The sequence below is a fragment of the Nanorana parkeri genome, unplaced genomic scaffold (genome assembly GCF_000935625.1).
Source record: "Nanorana parkeri isolate BGI_ZX_2015 unplaced genomic scaffold, ASM93562v1 scaffold560, whole genome shotgun sequence".
Taxonomy (NCBI): Eukaryota; Metazoa; Chordata; class Amphibia; order Anura; family Dicroglossidae; genus Nanorana; species Nanorana parkeri.
Window position 1 is genome coordinate 577428 of NW_017306828.1, and position 18813 is coordinate 596240.

The 18813-nt window shown below is 45.0% G+C and overlaps 1 protein-coding gene across 2 annotated transcripts in view; it reads left to right on the top strand.

Moving 5' to 3' along the window:
* CECR1 (cat eye syndrome chromosome region, candidate 1) overlaps positions 1-17534 on the top strand; it is a 25357-nt gene extending 7823 nt beyond the window's left edge. For both annotated transcript variants that reach the window (XM_018562104.1, XM_018562103.1), the window contains 9 exons: positions 5680-5984; positions 8469-8694; positions 9399-9609; positions 10449-10576; positions 13388-13478; positions 13806-13914; positions 15247-15404; positions 16007-16209; positions 17210-17534. In XM_018562104.1, the coding sequence (XP_018417606.1) occupies positions 5687-5984; positions 8469-8694; positions 9399-9609; positions 10449-10576; positions 13388-13478; positions 13806-13914; positions 15247-15404; positions 16007-16209; positions 17210-17321 (1536 nt within the window). In that variant the 5' untranslated portion in view covers positions 5680-5686 and the 3' untranslated portion in view covers positions 17322-17534. The remainder of the gene's footprint in view (positions 1-5679; positions 5985-8468; positions 8695-9398; positions 9610-10448; positions 10577-13387; positions 13479-13805; positions 13915-15246; positions 15405-16006; positions 16210-17209) is intronic.
* Positions 17535-18813: the final 1279 nt, after the last annotated feature.

An 18813-nucleotide genomic window follows, 5' to 3' on the forward strand; every position in this document is an offset into this window, starting at 1 on the left:
TGTATTCCCTCCGTCACGCTTTTGTTTTGATTAAACTGTATGTAGACCCCAACAGTGAACTTCTCTTATTTGGTAAATATACCATTGGAAGAGTTTTGTTATACTTGTTCAATGAGTGCAAAAAAATACTTGTTGATCCTGCCAGAAATCCAATCAGATTATAACTTCATGTGTACTTTGCTGCTGCTGCACTTCTGTCAGTTACATTGTTCCCAATTCTCTCTTTGTACTACAAAACCCCTCAGTGCAAAAAAAAATGCAAGAAATCCAGTGAGCTGATAACTTCCTGTGCCTCTGCTGCACTTTCTATCAAGGTGCCCATCAGGGCCGGATTTCCCACAAGGCCAACCAAGGCCCGGCCTTGGGGCAGCAGGGAGTAGAGGGGCAGCAGAGGTGTGGAATTCCTATCTCCCGATGCCAGGGACATGCAGTTACGGGCGCCGGGCGGGTAGTTGTTTTCTACATTTATCCCTGCTTTGGGCAAGCAAAGCTAAATGTACAGCGGGGAAGCCACCGCTTGTTTTGTATAAGTGGTCCCGGCGATGTCGCCGAGATCACTTGTATGCAGCCTGCAGGTCTGCCATTCTCCATGTGGGGGGATTTGGCGGGTAGGGGGGGCGTATTGAGGAACCTGGCCTTGGGGCAGCAGAGAGAGTAAATTCGGCCCTGGTGCCCATACACCTTCCGATTATCGGTCGATTTTCGTATGCGATCACGTTTCCGTATGGTATTCGTAGAGGTTGATGGGCAGTGTACAACCTCAAATACTGTACAATCGTACGACTTTTTACTTTCCAGCAGGTTAGAAAACTTCGGTCGATCGTACGATTTTCACAAGGTTGGTGGCGTTTCCGTAAGTCAAAATTTGTACGATTAACACTGCACATGCGCAAACAAAAATATGCGCGTTCGATTAATGCAATTCGGCAAGGTTTTTTTTTTTAACTACCACTAATTGAACCTTGCGGCGATCGACGCAGGATGGGGCTGCCGTATGAAAATCGCATGACGGTTCGATCATCGAACGAAAAGTTTAGTCCGATGATCGCAAGGTGTATGGGCACCTTCAGATACATTGTTCCTAATTCTCTCTGTGAACAACAACTTCCCCTTTTAAGAAGAACACACAGAAAAAGCATCGCTCCTCCACAGCTCAGGGAAGGAATGAGCCGGGTGATTGCCGCTGGGAACACTTCCTCACTCCAATATGTGCCCATATAAACAGAAGTAAAGCTGGCCACATGCCAGATTCCACTGGAATAGTTTATTGAAGCTTGTACTACATTATTGGTGTCCCGCCCAAGGTCCGCCACTGACGCGTTTCACCCAATTACAGGCTAGTGGTAGAGATGAGTTTCAATAAACTATCCCAGCGGAATCCAGTGTTCTGTAGCCCTGTCCTAGGATGACAACCCTGCTCCTCCAGAGATACAGTACGGAGAGTGAGCATTGTCACCCTAGGAAAGGAAGTGTGTTACTGGAAGGATCACCAGGTGACAAATGAGGGGAACAAACTTATAATAAGAAAAACTAATGCAGCCACCATATCTAAGGGCCAGTCAGCTGCAATATGACATTTTTGTTCTTAGGTTTATATACACTTTTATATGCAGGTCCGTGCGGGTGTCCGTATTCGTACGCTGACAGAATGGATCCTGTCTGCGTCTGAGCCGGGACACCCACACCCATACGGACTTGGACTTGGGGTGAGCGTAGGGCGGCGTATGTCCGCGTACTCCCATAGAGAAGGACAGGGGCTGCTTACTAATCACACACAGCACCTGTCCTTCCCGGGAGCTGCCCCATATGGCCGTGCACACAGCACAGAGCTGTACGTGCCGGCCTTTTCTCATGTGAATGTGGCCTAATAGTATGCTCCATTTAAAGTGGACCTTTAATAGCCTACAGCAAGCTCACTTCTACCGCCAGACATCTATCTAGCTGTCAATGGATACACAGTTAATGTTTTTATTTGCCCAGTAGTTCAACTGGGGGCCCAAAAATTGGTCTTGCATAGAGGCCCTTTGGTAAATTGCTCCATCACTGCTCCATTTCATTTCATTTTGTTGCTGGTGCCTGACTTTCCCTGACTTCAGGGACTATGACCTGCCCACTGTGATCCCCCCAACTGTGCGAGTCTGATATTTATAGTGTGTATACTGTAGAGAGGAAATTAGGTTATTTAGAATGTTTCTGCTCCACCTTCTGATCTGCACACACACATCATATGTGGCGCTTTGCAGCTCTTAGTCCCGTTTCACAGAACTCGCCCACTCGTACTGAAACTGGGTATTTGCTGAGCCAGCAGGTCTGGCTGTTAGTCGCCGCACTGAACCCTGATATCACAATCAAGGCTCCCGGCTGGACAAGGTAGGACGCTCGGCGCTCTGTGTGGATTACTAACATGTTAGGTTGTAGTAGATTACCATCTCTATTACCAATTATTATTATTATAGGTATTGTATACAGTGCCGACAAATTACGCAGTGCTTTACATACTATTCATTCACATCAGTCCCTGCCGTCAAGGAGCTTACAATCTAAGCGCCCTTTCTCACATGCATTCATACCAGGGCTGATTTACATAGAAGCCAAATATTCCTCCAGCATGTCTTTGGAGTATGGGTGAAAACCCGGAGTACCCGAAAGAAAACCTGGGGGATACCCAGAGGTATCCCAGAATAAACCCAGTGGATACCCAGAGGAAACCCAGAGTTATCCCAGATTTATCCCGCGGGAAACCCAGAGGAAACACTCCCGGTGGAAACCTGGGGGATACCCAGAGGAAAACAGAAAGAATCGCGGAGGATACCCAGAGGAAACCCGTACAAGCACAGGGAGAACATGCAAACTCCTTGCAGATAGCATCCTGGCTAAACCTTGGACCTCAGTGCCACAAAGCAGAAGCACTGACCCCTGAGCCCCTGTGTTGCCCAGTCGCCGTACTATTCATTTTGTGTGTGTTGGCAGTGGAGTGTGCAGACAATGCAAATGAAGAAAGCCCAGTGATTGTCATACGTTTTCAGTCTTTACTTGTCCATCCAACATATGATGCTTGTTTGTAAGTAAGGGCTGGAAACGTGCGCACAGGGCTGGCCTTTTGTCATATACATACATGGTAATCACACATAAAACATCCTACTCCAAGCAGAGGTAGAAGCATTGTGCAGCACTACTAAGCTGCAAAGGGCAGTCTATAGTCTATGTAATGAGTAACCTTCTTTGCCCCAAAAAGGTATATCCGCTATTGGCGCTCAGAGCTTAAATCTGGACTCCAGACAGACAGCTAAAAACACAGATGGGAACTTTTTATCTGCCAAAGGATTTATGTTTTTGTCCATCCAGTCCTGAGATTTACAAAGCTCAGCCGCTCTGTTTTGCTGGGAAGAAGATCTGATTTTTCTAACACCTACAGGTCTTGTCCCTCCCCCAGCCCATGACTGGACAGGGAAAGGAGAAGCAACAGACTGGTAAGCTCATCTCTCTATCACAATGCTTTCTCCTCTCCTCCTATCAGCGTGCTTCTTCCTAGCACTGCAGCATGTCTGATTGGCTCCTCATGCTGCTTCTCCCTCTCCCAGTCTGATCTGTGCTGTGTAGGGACTGCAATAGGCTGATGTCTAGTCAAAGTCAGAAGCTTACACTGCTTGCATTTAATGACATATTAATGATTACAGAGCTGCATTAGTTTTTGTCATTTTGATGTATGGAGGGCGAGGCTAAAAATATGATTTGTCCAAAGAGCCAGATATGCTGCTAGCGCCTTAGAAAAAAAAGTCTAAAGACCAATAGAGAGGGTAAGACCTCATTCACACAGCTTAGCATCGGCCTGTACAGCTCCGTGCTGCATGCTGGGCCGTATCGGGTCGTTCCCGGGAAGGGCAGGTGCTGCCTGTGATTGTACGCAGCAGCCTGTTCTTCTCTATGGGAGTACGCCGCTGTACGATCACCCGAGCAGCACATCCATGAGGGTACGGGTGTCCCTGCTCAGATCCATCCTGTCTGTGTACGAGTGCGGACACCCGCACGGATGTGCAGCTCGGGTGAGCATACGGCCGCGTGCTCCCATAGAGAAGAACAGGCTGCTGCATTCAATCACACGCAGCACCTGTCCTTCCCGGGAATGGCCCGATACGGCCGTGCACGCCGCACGGATCTGTACGGGCCGACATTTAGCTGTGTGAATGAGGACTAAATCTCTTCAACGGGAACACCCCTTCCCTACTCCACCCAACACTAATAGAGTCAACTTACAATTGCAATTACCAATACAATTGCATACAATTTACGAAGTCCAAAGGATCATTGTACATGTTTGCTGTGGGCAGAGGTGGACTGTTGTGTGAACAGAGAAAGATGCACATGTGGACATTCAGGCTAGGTTCACATCAGATGCAGTGCGTTCCGGCCCGATTCTGGCCAGAACGCACTACATCGCATTGCGGCCGGCTCACTTTTTTGTGGGGCAGGAGGGGGCGTGACGGGCCATTGAAGTGAATGGCACCGTAGCCACGCCCTCCGGCCGCAATGCGATTGGCCGCATGGGATCGCAAGGCACATTGTGCCTGCGGTCTGGTCCGGTGCGATCAAAATAGTGCTTGCAGCATTCTTGATCGCATTCATTTCAATGGCCCGACACGCCCCCTCATGCCACACAAAAAAGTGAGCCAGCCGCAATGCGATGCAGTGCGTTCTGGCCAGAATCGGGCCGGAACGCACTGCATCTGGTGTGAACGAGCCCTCACATATGTGTCGGTGCAATCGTCTGTCTGCTCACATGAGGTCACACTATGGCCACTGTAACGCACGCAGCACTTTGTAAAACAAATCTGCTGGTTTCTGTGCTGTACAACCCCAAAAAAGCTGAAAATGAAAAGTGAAAAGGACACACTGCAGGGATTTTTCTGGCCATGTTTTAAAAGAGGAAACTGAGGACAGACATGGGACCTCCATAGTTCTAATTGGGATAAAGTAATGACATTTCCTGCTGCTTTCTTCTTGAAGACGTTTCAGTGTCTCAGTCACATATTGCCAAGACAATGGTTTAAAGCTGAACGCCAGGCAGATATAAAATACATAAATTAATGAAGCTCTGTATTCATTAATACATCAGTAAAAGTGTTTTTTTTTCTCAATGCAAGCACCTGAATGTGACTTAGTATCAAGCCCCTGCAGTCTACTTAATAACAGAGCTCAGAGAGAGGGAGAGAGAAGCAGCGCAAGGAACCAATCAGTTATGCTGCAGTGCAAGGAACACATGGATAGGAGGAGAAAAGCAGAGTGACAGGGAGATGAGCTCATCAGTGAGCTGCATCTCCTTTCACTGTCCATTCCCAGGCTGGGGGAGGGACAACAACTGTAGATGTTACTGTAATGCAGCAAAGAAAAATCAGGTCTCCTTAGAATCTAAAATAATAAGAATGATGATGATGATTATTAGTAATAATACAAATAATAATGATGTGCCAATGACACATGCCACGTCTGACAAGAAAAGGCATCTGTTTGATCTGCTTTGCCTACATCTTTAACACACCTCAATAGGACCTGCTGTGTCCAAAGAACTGCAGTGCAAAGCAGGTCAAACAACCTGACAGGGGTAAAAGAAAAAGGTCTGGCTTCAGATACACTTTTTTTTCTGAACATAGAAATAAAGAATAATTGTCCTTTTCCCCCCAGAAATAAGATGGAGAGATCGCCGGAGTGGATTCTTCTTCTCTTCCTGTTCAGCCTTGGTCATGGCTTCCCCCCATGGGAGGACAGAAATGCTCTAATAGAAAAGGAGAATAGCCGCCGAGCCGGGGGAAACATCATCCTCGGAGAGAGAGAAAAGGAGGCCAACAAAAATCTGATGAGGATTAAAGCGGCTGAAATAAGCCAAGCGGCCGCCACAGGGGTCTTTCCACCCAGCATGCACTTCTTCAAGGCACGCAGCCTTATACAGCAGAGCAAAGTGTTCAGGATTTTAAGACAGATGCCGAAAGGTGAGAAAGGACCGTTGTAGAGGTCAGTCTTGTTTTTTTACGATTTGTAGCATGCTGGCCAGAAGCTTTAGCCTCCTGCAGGATGGTCATATGGTTAAACAACACCAGCTCCATGCTTTGAGTAACAGAGGATTATGGGAAAATATATGGGGTTAGGCTATGATGGTTCAACCATTGCAGGATAGCCATAAACTTACTATACCATTTTCATGGTTCTTTATGTTTAAAGAGGATTGTGGGAAGAGATTCTAAGGCAGGAACCATATTGGTACTGCAGCTTCATACTTCTGAACAAGAGTTATATGACTGTTCATACCCTACATTGGTGGTAAGTGGAGAAGTGCCCCCTTACACTGTTGGCTAGTGTAGTAGTAGTGCCCACTAACATTTGTGGTTACTACCCTACATTGGTGGTAAGTGGAGAAGTGCCCCCTAATATTGGTGGTCAGTACTGAAGTGCCCCATTTCATTGGTGGTAAGTGGGAAAAGGGCTCCACTACATTCTCTCTTACATGGTGGCCAACAGTGAAGTGCTCTTTCCTTTAGCGCTCAGTGGTGAAGTGTCCCCTTACATTTGTGGTCAGTGTAGAAAGACTTATTTATGTTCCAAGTCAGTGGAAAAGGCCCTTCTTATATTGGGGGATCAGTGAAGTAGGGCCCTTTTATGTGGTTAGAGAAGAAGGGCCAGCTTACATTGGTGGACAGCTGTGAGGTAGTCCTTCCATTAGTGGCCAGTGGTGGAGTGTCCGCTTACATTTGCTGGTCAGTGGAGAAGGTCCTCCTTATATAAGTGATCAGTGTAGAAGACTCCCCTTATATTTCTGGTCAGTGGAGATGGTCCTCCTTATATTACTGGTCACTGGAGAAGGTCCTCCTTATATAAGTGATCAGTGTAGAATACTCCCCTTATATTGCTGGTCAGTAGAGATGCTCCTCCTTATACTGATGGTCAGTGTAGAAGGCTCCCCTTATATTACTGGTCACTGGAGAAGGTCCTCCTTATATAAGTGATCAGTGTAGAAGACTCCCCTTATATTTCTGGTCAGTGGAGATGGTCCTCCTTATATTACTGGTCAGTAGAGAAGGTCCTCCTTATATTAGTGATCAGTGTAAAAGGCCCCCATTATGTTGTTGGTCAGTGGAAAAGGTCTTCCTTATATTGGGGATCAGTGGAATAGAGCCCCTTTCTGTTGGTGGTCAGTGGAAAGGTCCTCCTTATATTGGGAATCATTATATTTTTGGTCAGTGGAGAAGGTCCTTCTTATATTGGGGATCAGTGGAGTAGAGCCCCTTTATGTTGGTGGTCAGTAAAAAAAAAGTCCTCCTTATATTGGGAATCATTATATTTTTGGTCAGTGGAGAAGGTCCTTCTTATACTGGGAATCAGTGGAGTAGAGCCCCATTATATTTTTGGTCAGTGGTGAAGGCCATCCTTATATTAGGGATCAGTGGAGTAGAGTCCCTTTATGTTGGTGGTCAGTGGAGAAGGGCCCCCTTACAGTGGTGGTCAGGAAGAGTTCCCCCCCTTACAGAAAGCTACAAAGATCATTGGTGTCTGTCAGTGGTTGCTTACCCAAAGGTAGAGGGCAGAGGCTGCACTGGCCTGAGTGACGTTGGTGCCGGAATCGCACAAGCACTGTCAGTCAATCTGGCACTTCTCACTGCTCACGGAACCCCTAACAACCTCTGGGGGAACCCTGGATGGGAAACGCTGCTCTAGATAGTTTTGAGCAGGGCTGTAGCTACCATGGGGCGAGTGAGGCACTTGCCTCAGGCACAGCTGAGAGGGGGCGCAGCCAGGGCCGGCCTGGCTGCGCCCCCTTGCCCCTGTTGCCATTGCGAGCACAGGCTCCAACACAGCCGTGGTTTGGCAGGGAGAAGAGGGGCGGCACAGGCTCCAGCTTCTCGGATCCCCGCTGCTCTCCCCCGCCTGTATGGACAGAGGCAGCGGGGACCTGATGAGAAATGGAGCGCTGCAGCCAGTGGGGTGGTGGAGGTGGGAGCTGTCACTCAGGATGGCCTTGCCGTGAGGAGAGAGAGAGCCGCTCGGCCAGGATCTGACAGCGGGCGGATCTTTCTCTCCTCACTGCTCGACCATCCTGAAGTGACAGCGCTAAAAAATAAATAAAGCCCCCCACACACACACACTCATGCACACATTATTAGACATGTGCAAAGACAAAATGAACAGAAACTTAAAATGTTTTCATTCGTTTCGTCAAACGAAACACATTATTATGCTATTTTGGATTTGGCCACCAGCACATTCCGAGCATGCGCACCACCATCCTGGAGGTGGGGCGCATGACGTCACATGATGCCGTGCATTGCAGCGTCGGGTGACATAGCACCTGCGGCATAAAATGTAAAGGTCGCTTTTATTAATGTTAAATTGCAGTATGGCTTTTGTTGCAATTGCAATTTTATACGTTTCCTGTAAATGATTTATTGTTAGTATCATTACAGTAATGCTTCTGTCTGCAGGGGGTGCACTCCATCTGCACGATTTCGCCATCCTGAGTGTTGATTGGCTGGTGAAGAACGCGTCGTACCTTCAGGACTGCTACATCTGCTTTACCGGCAGCGGATCGGTGAGGTTCATCTTCTCCAAACCGGCTCCGGTGGGTCAGCTGCCCCCGGGCTGTTCAGAGTGGCTGCTGCTGGAGACGTATAGGAAGACGCTGGGAGATGTCACCAAGTTCGATAACAGGTCGGTCAAAAGATTTTCACTTTCGAAGGGTCTATTGAAAATGATCTGTTTGTACACTTTACATTTCATAAGGTGAAATGAACGCCGCAATATCTCTGTTGCAGATAAATTGGACAGGGCTAGAGCTCTCCAATCATCGGGGAACATGAGCTTTGATGATTGCAGGGCATGTCTGACTCAGCAGGGACCTATGCAGACAGACCAATGCTTCCCAAAAGAAAGCAAGGGTTCTTCTCTGCTGACACAGAGCAGGCTTTTCTACTTTCTATAACATGAACTCTTAAGACTTTGAATACCTTTTGCTTTCATGCACCTGGAATGTATTTAGCTCATTTAAAGCGGCGTGGGTCCGCTTATTCAAGGTGCCCCCATCTCCTTCCCTAAGACGCACAACGAAAACCTTGGGAAGAACAAGCAGACACCTCCTGAAGTGAAAGGTCCACTTTAAATTGAAAGTCCAGATGGGCTTTAATATCATCGCCACTCCAGTACTGGGGGCAGGTTCAGGACAACATGGGCTCAGTGGAAGTGGGTTGTATGATTCCGGCCATCACACTGAGGACGTCTAGAGGGGGAAAAGCTCTGGACTGAAGCTGAATATTGCAGCAGAAATCTATTTTATCTTTCTAATGGCAATTCATTATATTGTGTTAATTTTGTCTGGAGTTCTGCTTGAAATCACCTACCTGTCGTGTGTATTTCAGCCTGATCCGGAACCTGACGCTGCTAACAGACACTCCGGAGCTAGATTACCCCAACCAAGACGTGATCTGGCGCCGGTTCGAGGGGGCATTCATTGCTGCAATCGGCCTCATTTCCTACGCCCCGGTCCTCAAAGCTTACATCTATGAGGGTCTGCGGGAACTGTATGAGGACAACATCCAGTATGTCGAACTGCGAGCCATGCTGCCTTCGGTGAGAGCTAGGGATGAGCAGATATTGAGAGCTTCCATCACTCTGACATTTTGGCAAAAATCAGGAGATTTTGGTAAAAATACATTGGAGTTAATGCAGAAGGCAAACATTAAGATGGTTTAGGTTGGTTTTAAGGGTACATTGGGCTTTTAATGGTGAATGAAAGGTATTGGATGCTCCTTTGAACTATCATGGACCTGTTGTGTCAAAATGTCCCCATATTTTGACTTTTAAAGGAAAGAAGAAAAAAAAACAGACAATGCAAACCTAATGACCAGATACACACACAGAAAACACAAATACAAAGAACACTGAGAGGTCTCTTTATAACCACTTTGCAGATCCATTGACTCTACGAATCTTTCTGAACGTTCGTTCTGCGTGTCTAGACGCAAAAACCAACGTTAGATTTATTTCCTTTTCACATCAAATGTATATAATGTAATACCACATTATGGCCACTAGATGGAGCTGAGGAGCATAGGAAATAACGACTTATTTTGTACGTTCTTCAGCTCCACCTAGTGGCCAAAGTGCTCTATTACATTACCTACATTTGACCCAAGAAGAAAATACATTTAAGTTTCGTAAGGCAATTGGCTCTGCAAATTGGTTATAAATAGACCCCATACACCTCTCACCCCTAAAAAAACACACTAATAAGATATTTCAAAACTATTTTGGTTTTTTTCAAGCAAATTTCAACTCGGTAGCTTAATGAGGCGGAAACTGTCGGTAACTTCATTAGAAAATGACTGTGCTGTGATCACATCCGCTCATTATTGATCATGACCCTGTGCCCCAAATAACAAATGTTATAATACTATCTCCTCTCGCAGATATACGAGCTGGACGGTACAACTCATGGCCGCTTCTGGCTGGTGGAGACTTACAGGGATGTCACCAGGCAGTTCATGAACGCTTACCCAGAATTCATGGGGATGAAGATCATTTACACCGTACACAGGTAACTCTATACATTTACAGGCATTCTATAGACAGGAAAGCTTATTAATACAAATATCGACATGTGCGATTCGTTTCATTACGAATTAAAATTCGGACTAATTTTCCACATTTGGACACATCCGAATTTCCGAATCCCAATGCATCCGAATGTATCCAAATCCGAATTTCCATTTCCGAATTTCGGATCCCGTCCAAATTTTGTTCAAAAACTAAACTGAATCGGACATGTGACTTTTCTGGCCAATCAGATGTGTTTTTCAGTTTAATGCATCCGAATTGGATTTGAATACGAATTTGCGTTACTGCAACATGGGAGCCATATACAGTATATACATATAATACTGAGGCTACTAGACCCAAATGGCATTTGGGATCCGAATTTCCAAATTGCATTCGGGAGCTCCAGAATGCCATTCGGGTCTGGGAGCCTCAGCTTTGGTAATATATCTATATAGCTCCCACACCCGAATGGCATTCTGGAGCTCCCGAATGCAATTCGGAGATTTGGATCCCGAATGCCATTCGGGTCTAGGAGATTCAGCTTTAGTATTAATATCTCGGCCTTTTGGCTAAGATCAAGTGTAGTATCTGTTCTTATCAGTTCTACAGGGGAAAAGCATGGACTGTCCTTGGGACGGACAGTTGCTTAGTACCTTCAGGAGTAAAGGTAGGTGCTTGAGGCGACTCCTTGTTGGCAGCAGGGGGAGCTTCCTTGGCACTATTGCCTACTGACTGAACGGATGCGATGCTTGGTCGAGGCTCCGGGGGCGGCAGAAGCCCGTGGTGTTGTGCCCCCTGGGGGTGGCGTCCCAGGGGTGCGCAGAAAGTCAAAAAATAATAATTAATATCTGTATATGGTTTTATGTGGTAATTGTAACAAATATTTGTAAGCTCATCCGAAATTAACAAAAATCGGATTTCGTTTGAATACGAAACCCGAACCGAATTGAATTTCGGATCCGAATCCCGAAATAACGAAATATCCGAACCGAATTTTTTCTCAGCTTATATTTCTACAAATGACATTTCATTAATATATGGCAATTGTGTTTGATGCACAGCTCTAGCAAAGTAAATGCCATCCATTTAGGGTTTACATCTACTTTACATATCACCCTTCCATTTTTTTGGGGGGCCATCTAATCTATGAGTGTAAGCTCCTCTGGTACAGAGACTGATGCGACTGCCCTGGTGTTCTCTGTACAGCACTATAGTATATGTCAGAGCTACACGAATGTATAAATTATAATAACAGTGTGTAATTGTGGGGGAATAATTAGAGTGTAAGCTTCTCTGGTACAGAGACTGGTGCGACTGCCTCAGTGTTCTCTGTACAGCACTATAGTACCGTATATGTCAGAGCTACACGAATGTATACATTATAATAACAGTGTGCAATTGGGGGGGAATAATTAGAGTGTAAGCTCCTCTGGTGCAGAGACTGATGTGACTGGCTCAGTGTTCTGCATACAGCACTGCAGTATATGTTAGAGCTATATAAATTAGACATGTGCAGGGCAAAAAAATCTGTTTCGGACAAAACAAATGAAAAACAAACATTTTCATTCGTTTCATCAATGGAAACTCATTTTAATGCTGTTTCGGATTCGGAGGCAAAGAGCCTCCAAATCCGAAACCGCACAGAGAAACTGCAGAACGAGCTGCGGCCATATCGGCTGCCAGCGCATTCTGCGCATACGTGCCGTCATTTTGGAGTATATCTTGGTATACACCGAGATGGTGGCACCCGAATATGTGGGCGCCACCATCTTGGTGTAAGCCAAGATATACTCCAAAATGGCGGTGCGCATGCGCAGGACACGCTGGCAGCCGAATTGGCCGCCGCTTGTTCTGCGAATAACATCACCCATGACGTGGCGTCATGTTACGTTATGCACCACGTCTCCAGGATGGCGGCGGGCATGCGCAGAACGCGCCAGTGGCCAATATGGCTTTCTGATAACACATTTTTATATGCCCGAATATCATTTAGTATATTCGGGCATATAAAATCGTTATTTCGGATTCGGACGAACTGGCGAACCAACTGAATTAAGTTGATTTGCAGGTTTCTCCGAATCCGAATGCACATGTCTAATATAAATGTATAATAATAGTGTGTGTCTGTGTTGGGAGATTAAAGTGTAAGCTTCTCTGGTGAGAGACTGATGTAACTCAAAACAAACGACAAACGCACTCAACAATTTGTTACCAGTTATACAGTAAGGTGCACAGATGTAACTGAGTCAATGTTCCCTGTACAGCACTATGGAATATGTCAGAGCTATATAAATGTATAATAACAGTGTGTGTCTGTGGTGGGACATTAGAGTGTAAGCTCTTCTAGGGTGGAGACTAATGACAATACTTCTATGTATTCTGTGATGTGTTGAGTAGTATATATTACAGTAAACTCTCAGTTATCCGGTATTCAACTAACCAGAAGTCTTATCTAACCAGAAAAAAAAACCCTGTGTACTCTGTTTTGCTGATCTGTGGCATGTATAATCCTGGAAATGAGTGTGTGTCTATTTGTCATAAGTTTGTATATTTTTCTTAATTTGCTTTCGATTACTACATTTCAAAATGAATATGTAGTCAATACATAGTTTATGGTATGGTATAGTATGGGGTATGGCATTAGTTACTTATTTTTAACAGTAACTCTCAAGCAACCAGAAACTACATTTATCTGGAATCTACCAATCCCTGTGGATGCCGGATAACGGGGAGTTTACTGCATATAAATACAGGATGAGTATAGATGTCTATTGACTTTTCTTACTGATGTTGTCTTTTGGGTCCACAGACATGAGAATGCTTCCAAGGTTGGGGATGCCATTCGTACTGCAATTCAGCTCATATCCCAGTACCCAGACACCGTTGCCGGCTTTGATTTGGTAAAATATTTCTTGTGAAATTTTGGTTTTATTTATTTATTTATTTTTTACACCAATCTGATCAAAGGAGGTCAGTAAGGAGCTGGCTTTGTGACCAGAGACACAGTCATGCTGGATCAGAAAACGTCCTTCCCCAAACTGGCACCACGAGGTTGTCTAAAATGTCTTTGCATTCTGTAGCATTAACAGTTCCTTTCAACGGAACCCCCTGAACCCAGTTTGGAGTTCCATATAGTGTTTGGCCATATAGTGTACCTGCCATGCATTGCAGGTGTTTGAATGCGTTTTGTACTGACCATCTGTGCGTTTACCAATGTCTATTTGCAGGTTGGCCAAGAAGATGGAGGTCATTCACTCTACGATCTTCGAGACGCCCTCAACATCCCCAGCCAGACAGGTTTTACCCTGCCTTACTTCTTCCACGCTGGAGAGACTAGTAAGCAAGTGAGGGCAGGGAAGCATTAGGTCAATGTTCACTTGTTATTATAAAATGCTTTGTGGCACCCTCCACTTTCCCCATGTCCATTTCTTTAAATAAATACATACCTTGAATCTATACTTCTTGCCGGGCACATGACATCCTGGGGTCCTCTTTCCCTTCTCCTTGCGGCAGTAGAGAGTGGTCTTCAATACTGTAGAGAGTGACATAGTCCAATATTGTACTGTGAGCCCAGGTTGGCGTGATGATGACCCCCATGGCAGCTCCATGAAAGCCTGGGCTAACAGGAAGTGGGTTAAAGGAGAACTATGGGGTAAGTGTTTTCCCCATAGTTCTCCTAAGGGTCACGGGAGGACATATACTAGCGTCCTCCTGTGACCCAAAGCTCAGCATATCGCGAGCTACAGCTCGCGGTATACTGAGACGCTGCAGCAGGGATGGATCCCGTCATTACTGTCGAGATCCACCTAGCTGCGTGAATGACAGCTGGCTCTGCCTATCTAGAGGCAGAGACAGCTGTGCCCGCCCCCTCCGCCCTGCCGTTCCGCAAGTCAGCGCTGGAGGAGCGGGGAGGGGGGGAATCGCTGCAGGGAGCTGTGAGTGACAGTCAAGGCTCCCTGCAGGGATAGATCGAGAAATGAGCGAGCGATGGTATGTGTTCGCTCTCTTCCCGATCTACTAAGCCGACCTGTGACAGTCTCATTGTCAAAGGTCGGCTTGAACTATGAGGTTGAGTGAAAATCACTCACCTATGGCTGTCATTCAACCCCAAAGAGGAATGGCGTTAGTTAGGAAAAGGAGGTGAGCATTGTGCTGAAAGACACTTTTTTGTATCAACTACTGGGCTATTTCTAACTAAAAGGTTAAAAGTGGAATTCTGATTTAAAGGCCAACTGCAGTCCAATTTCTCTTTAGTTTTGAATGGAGCAGGGAAAGGTTAAATCATCTCCAATGTTTTTACTGCTATCTGTGCCCACTCTTGAGAGATTTCCCCTCATTTCCTGTCCCAGTAGTATCAATCCAATGCCCCTCACCGCAGCAACACATACTTCATTTTACTTTGTTCCCCCACCAAAAAAGCAGATGAAGATAACTTTCTTCACAACCATATTCTTGTCATTGCAACATTATCAGGCCATCCTGCGCCACAAAAGCTCTCTGTCCCGGCTCAAAAACGAATCAGTGCACAAGAAAACCAAATTCATTATAGACACAAAACATGAATGTACAGTACATGCATTTTGTTTCTCTTCACATATCTACCATATGAGTGGGTTATAGAACTATGACCTATAACCTGTTTCCAGTCACCACTCTCAATCTTGGCAGGTTGGCTAGGCATGGATGTGGACCGGAATGTCCTGGATGCTCTGCTGCTGAATACATCAAGAATCGGGCATGGGTATGCCCTCCTAAAACACCCGGTGGCCAGAGAGTTGTCACTGAAGATGAATGTCCCACTTGAAATCTGTCCCGTCTCCAACCAGGTAACTAATTGTATAGATAGAACTACCGGTGTTGGATATCTTGGTGTTGTCTTCCATCCTGGTGGCAGGAGGTGACATATATATGGCCAATATACACAATATGACTATCAGTTTGACCATCACACCCTATGTGTGTTGCATATTCTATCTTAAAACCATGGGCATTAATATGTAGTTGCCCCCCCCCCCTTCACTCTTCTGGAAGGTTTTCCACAAGTTTTTTGGGGTGTGTCGGTGGGAATTTGTGCCCATTTGTGAAGTCTGGTTATGATGTTATGAGATCTGGCTCACCGATAGCATTCTAATTCATCCCAAAGCTGTTCAATAGGGTTAACGTCAGAGCTCTTTGTAGGCCATTCGAGTTTCTCTACACCAAGCTAGTCAAACCTTGTCTTAATGAAGCTGGCTTTTTCACAGGGGCACAGTCATGCTAGAACATAAAAATGTTGTCATAATGTTGGAAGTGCTGTTACGTAACAGTGTCCTTCCCTGAAAACACCTAAATCTTATTTATTTGGGAATGGTGTCTACATACTCTTAGTTGTATAGTATGCATCTTGTCCCTCACCATTCTCCATTATCAGATTACATTTTTCCATCAGGTCCTTCTCTTGGTGTCTGACCTTCGCAACCACCCGGCAGCTGCCCTCCTGGCTGATGGCCACCCACTGGTCATCAGCTCCGATGACCCATCCATTTTTGGAGCCCAAGGGGTTTCGTATGACTTCTACGAAGTGTTCATGGGGTTTGGGGGGATGGAGGCCGATCTGAGGACTCTCAAACAACTGGCACTAAACTCAATCAAGTAAGTCAAACACATATTTCAACGGCCTGTCTGTTTTTTAATTCATGTGAAAAAAACCCATTAAATAATGAAGCTATTGGGGGGTCATTTTTGGAACAAGAACAGGTCCAAGATAGTTGGCAGGAAGTCATGTAACCCACAGGAAACACCTTCAAAGCTCAAAGCCATAAAAATGCACCGTCATTTTGCCACCCCTATTGACTCCAAAACATTTTGCCAAAATGGCAATTTTTCACTGAAATTTCTTGAATTTCACTTTCTCAAGTAAGTTTGTAACACCCGCCAGATAAGGGCAGTGTCTAATCCTTCTTTGTATTGTTATAACAGTAGTTATATGGAATGACAGATTTGCATTAATGGCAACCTCTCACATGTACATGACTCATCCAAGTCTCCAGTACAACACTGGTTGTTGCCACTGCCCGACCCTGGAAGCATTGCCAATAGGCCCATCATCATGCATGAGGTTTCATGGGTAAGCAGTGTTCCACAACTATCATCTCTTGTTGGAATAGAGAAGTAGTTCCCAGTATTGGAAAGAGGCTAGGGAAGGATCTGATAGGTCCCTGATAAACTGGAACTCCTGCTTGGATAGAGTTGGCTTTTTTACAGTTGTCTGTGTCACTAGAGAGCCTTCATTCCTGTGCTGATGGCCACTCAGGAAATTAGATGAAATCTCCCCAAAGAGAACAAGGATGACAATGAAAAAATCCAAACATTTCTAACCCTATCACACTCCATCAAAAACATTTAAAAAGTTTGGCATTGGTCCAGTTCAGATAAGGTTCTGATATAAGCCTTATACTATGCAGAATTTAACGTGAGTTCATGATTTGGGCCTTGTGATCTTATAGGATCTTTGGGACTCCTGATCTTACACTGCCTGTAGCTAGTCTCTATTTGGAGAAAGCTACAACCTCTCCCTGTAACTAGTCTCTATTTTCATCAGAAAGTACTAACATACTAACATCCAATTTTACTGCTTGTTTGCCACGTGCAGCTACAGCTCGTTGTCCGCAGACGGCAAGGACAAGCTCATGGAAATCTGGCAGAAGAACTGGGACAAGTTCGTTGAAGATTTAGCCAAGGAAACCTGGGGAGACAGCCAATAGGAGACGAGGGCTTACGTACGATGGAAGACCCGTTATTTGGCATCCCATAAAGCTGCTGGAATACCGAGTGCTTTCTTTTCTTCCAGGAAGCAAAAGCACTTCACACAACTTTGAACAAAATAAAGGGTCACCAGTAGGAGGGGAGTGAATTGTGTGTGAATGGAGACAACCCTGAGTCATAGGAGCTGTGACAGAAGACTGTGACAGAAGGATTGTGGGAGAGGAGACAACGCAGAGGAGGACATGGCAGACATATAGTATGTTTTTGATACTGTTTAATATTGCTTAATTACCATTTCAGAGCGGTGTACAGAAAATTATAGACCTGTGGTAAGGATTGCCATATTTGTTATTCAAAATCTACTGTTTTTTTAGACAGTAAATAAGGAATAACCCGCTAGAATGCAAAAACCACGGACTCTTCAAGTCTTATGCAGCATGTTTAGCCTCCAGGGCGTCATCATCGCATATACGGAGAAGAGAATTCATAAATCTACCTTCAAAATATTGTTTTTACATTTACCATTTTTTATGTTGTAATTGCACTCAGTCCTAAGAGAGAAAAGCTACACATTATGACGTACAAGAATTATAACATCGCTAAGCCCAACTACATTACTGCAAACACACCTCAAGGAGGCAGCCATGTCCTCACTGAAGAGATGCTTTTATCTTGTTTTATACCCATCCCCACAATGTTGCCCGAGCATCGAAAACAGATAATGATCTTTTCTCAATTTTATTAAACAAAACCTACAGAACCAATAAAACTGGGAGGCAGGTTCCCCTTTATCAAACCACAAGTGGAACATCATCCCAAAAAATGTATGTAACATATACAATCTTCGCTTTACAAATAAATATTTAAATGATACAGTATTTAAATAAATATTTATTACACAGCAAAGGGTTCCCAGAGCTACTATGAGCTAGCTAAAGAGACGTCGGAGCCGTGCCTGCTTTCAGCCTCACTCTGTCTGATTGAAACACTGGGTGGAGCTATCTGATAAGGGAGTCACTGACACTCCTGACACGCCTTTCTGTGTAAAGTTTAACTTGAACTTTTTAAGGGTTTTTTTTTACACTAAAGGAGCAAAGGAGATCCAAGAAAAAGTGAAAAAGATCCTAAAGCTCCACCTGTTGGCTAGATTGACGATTACATAATATTCATATGCAACATCCCCTATATTGTGATATATATAATATATCACAATTATATTTCTGTTCCGACCATACTAAAGACAGAAAATATGTATAAAACCAATGGACAAACCCTTTAAGCAATGTTTAAGTCTATTAAATTATTTTCTGTCCTTGCACTGCTAGTTCATCATGATCTTTTGGAGTCCTCCATGCTGTATGGTCATTTTAGATGGAAGGATGTGATGCCAGCACTAAGTGGAACTAAACCCAAGATCCAGAATGTAATACATTGCAGCTTATCAGCCCTTAGATGTGTTGGCTGCATTAGTGTTTTGTTTCAGGGTAAAAA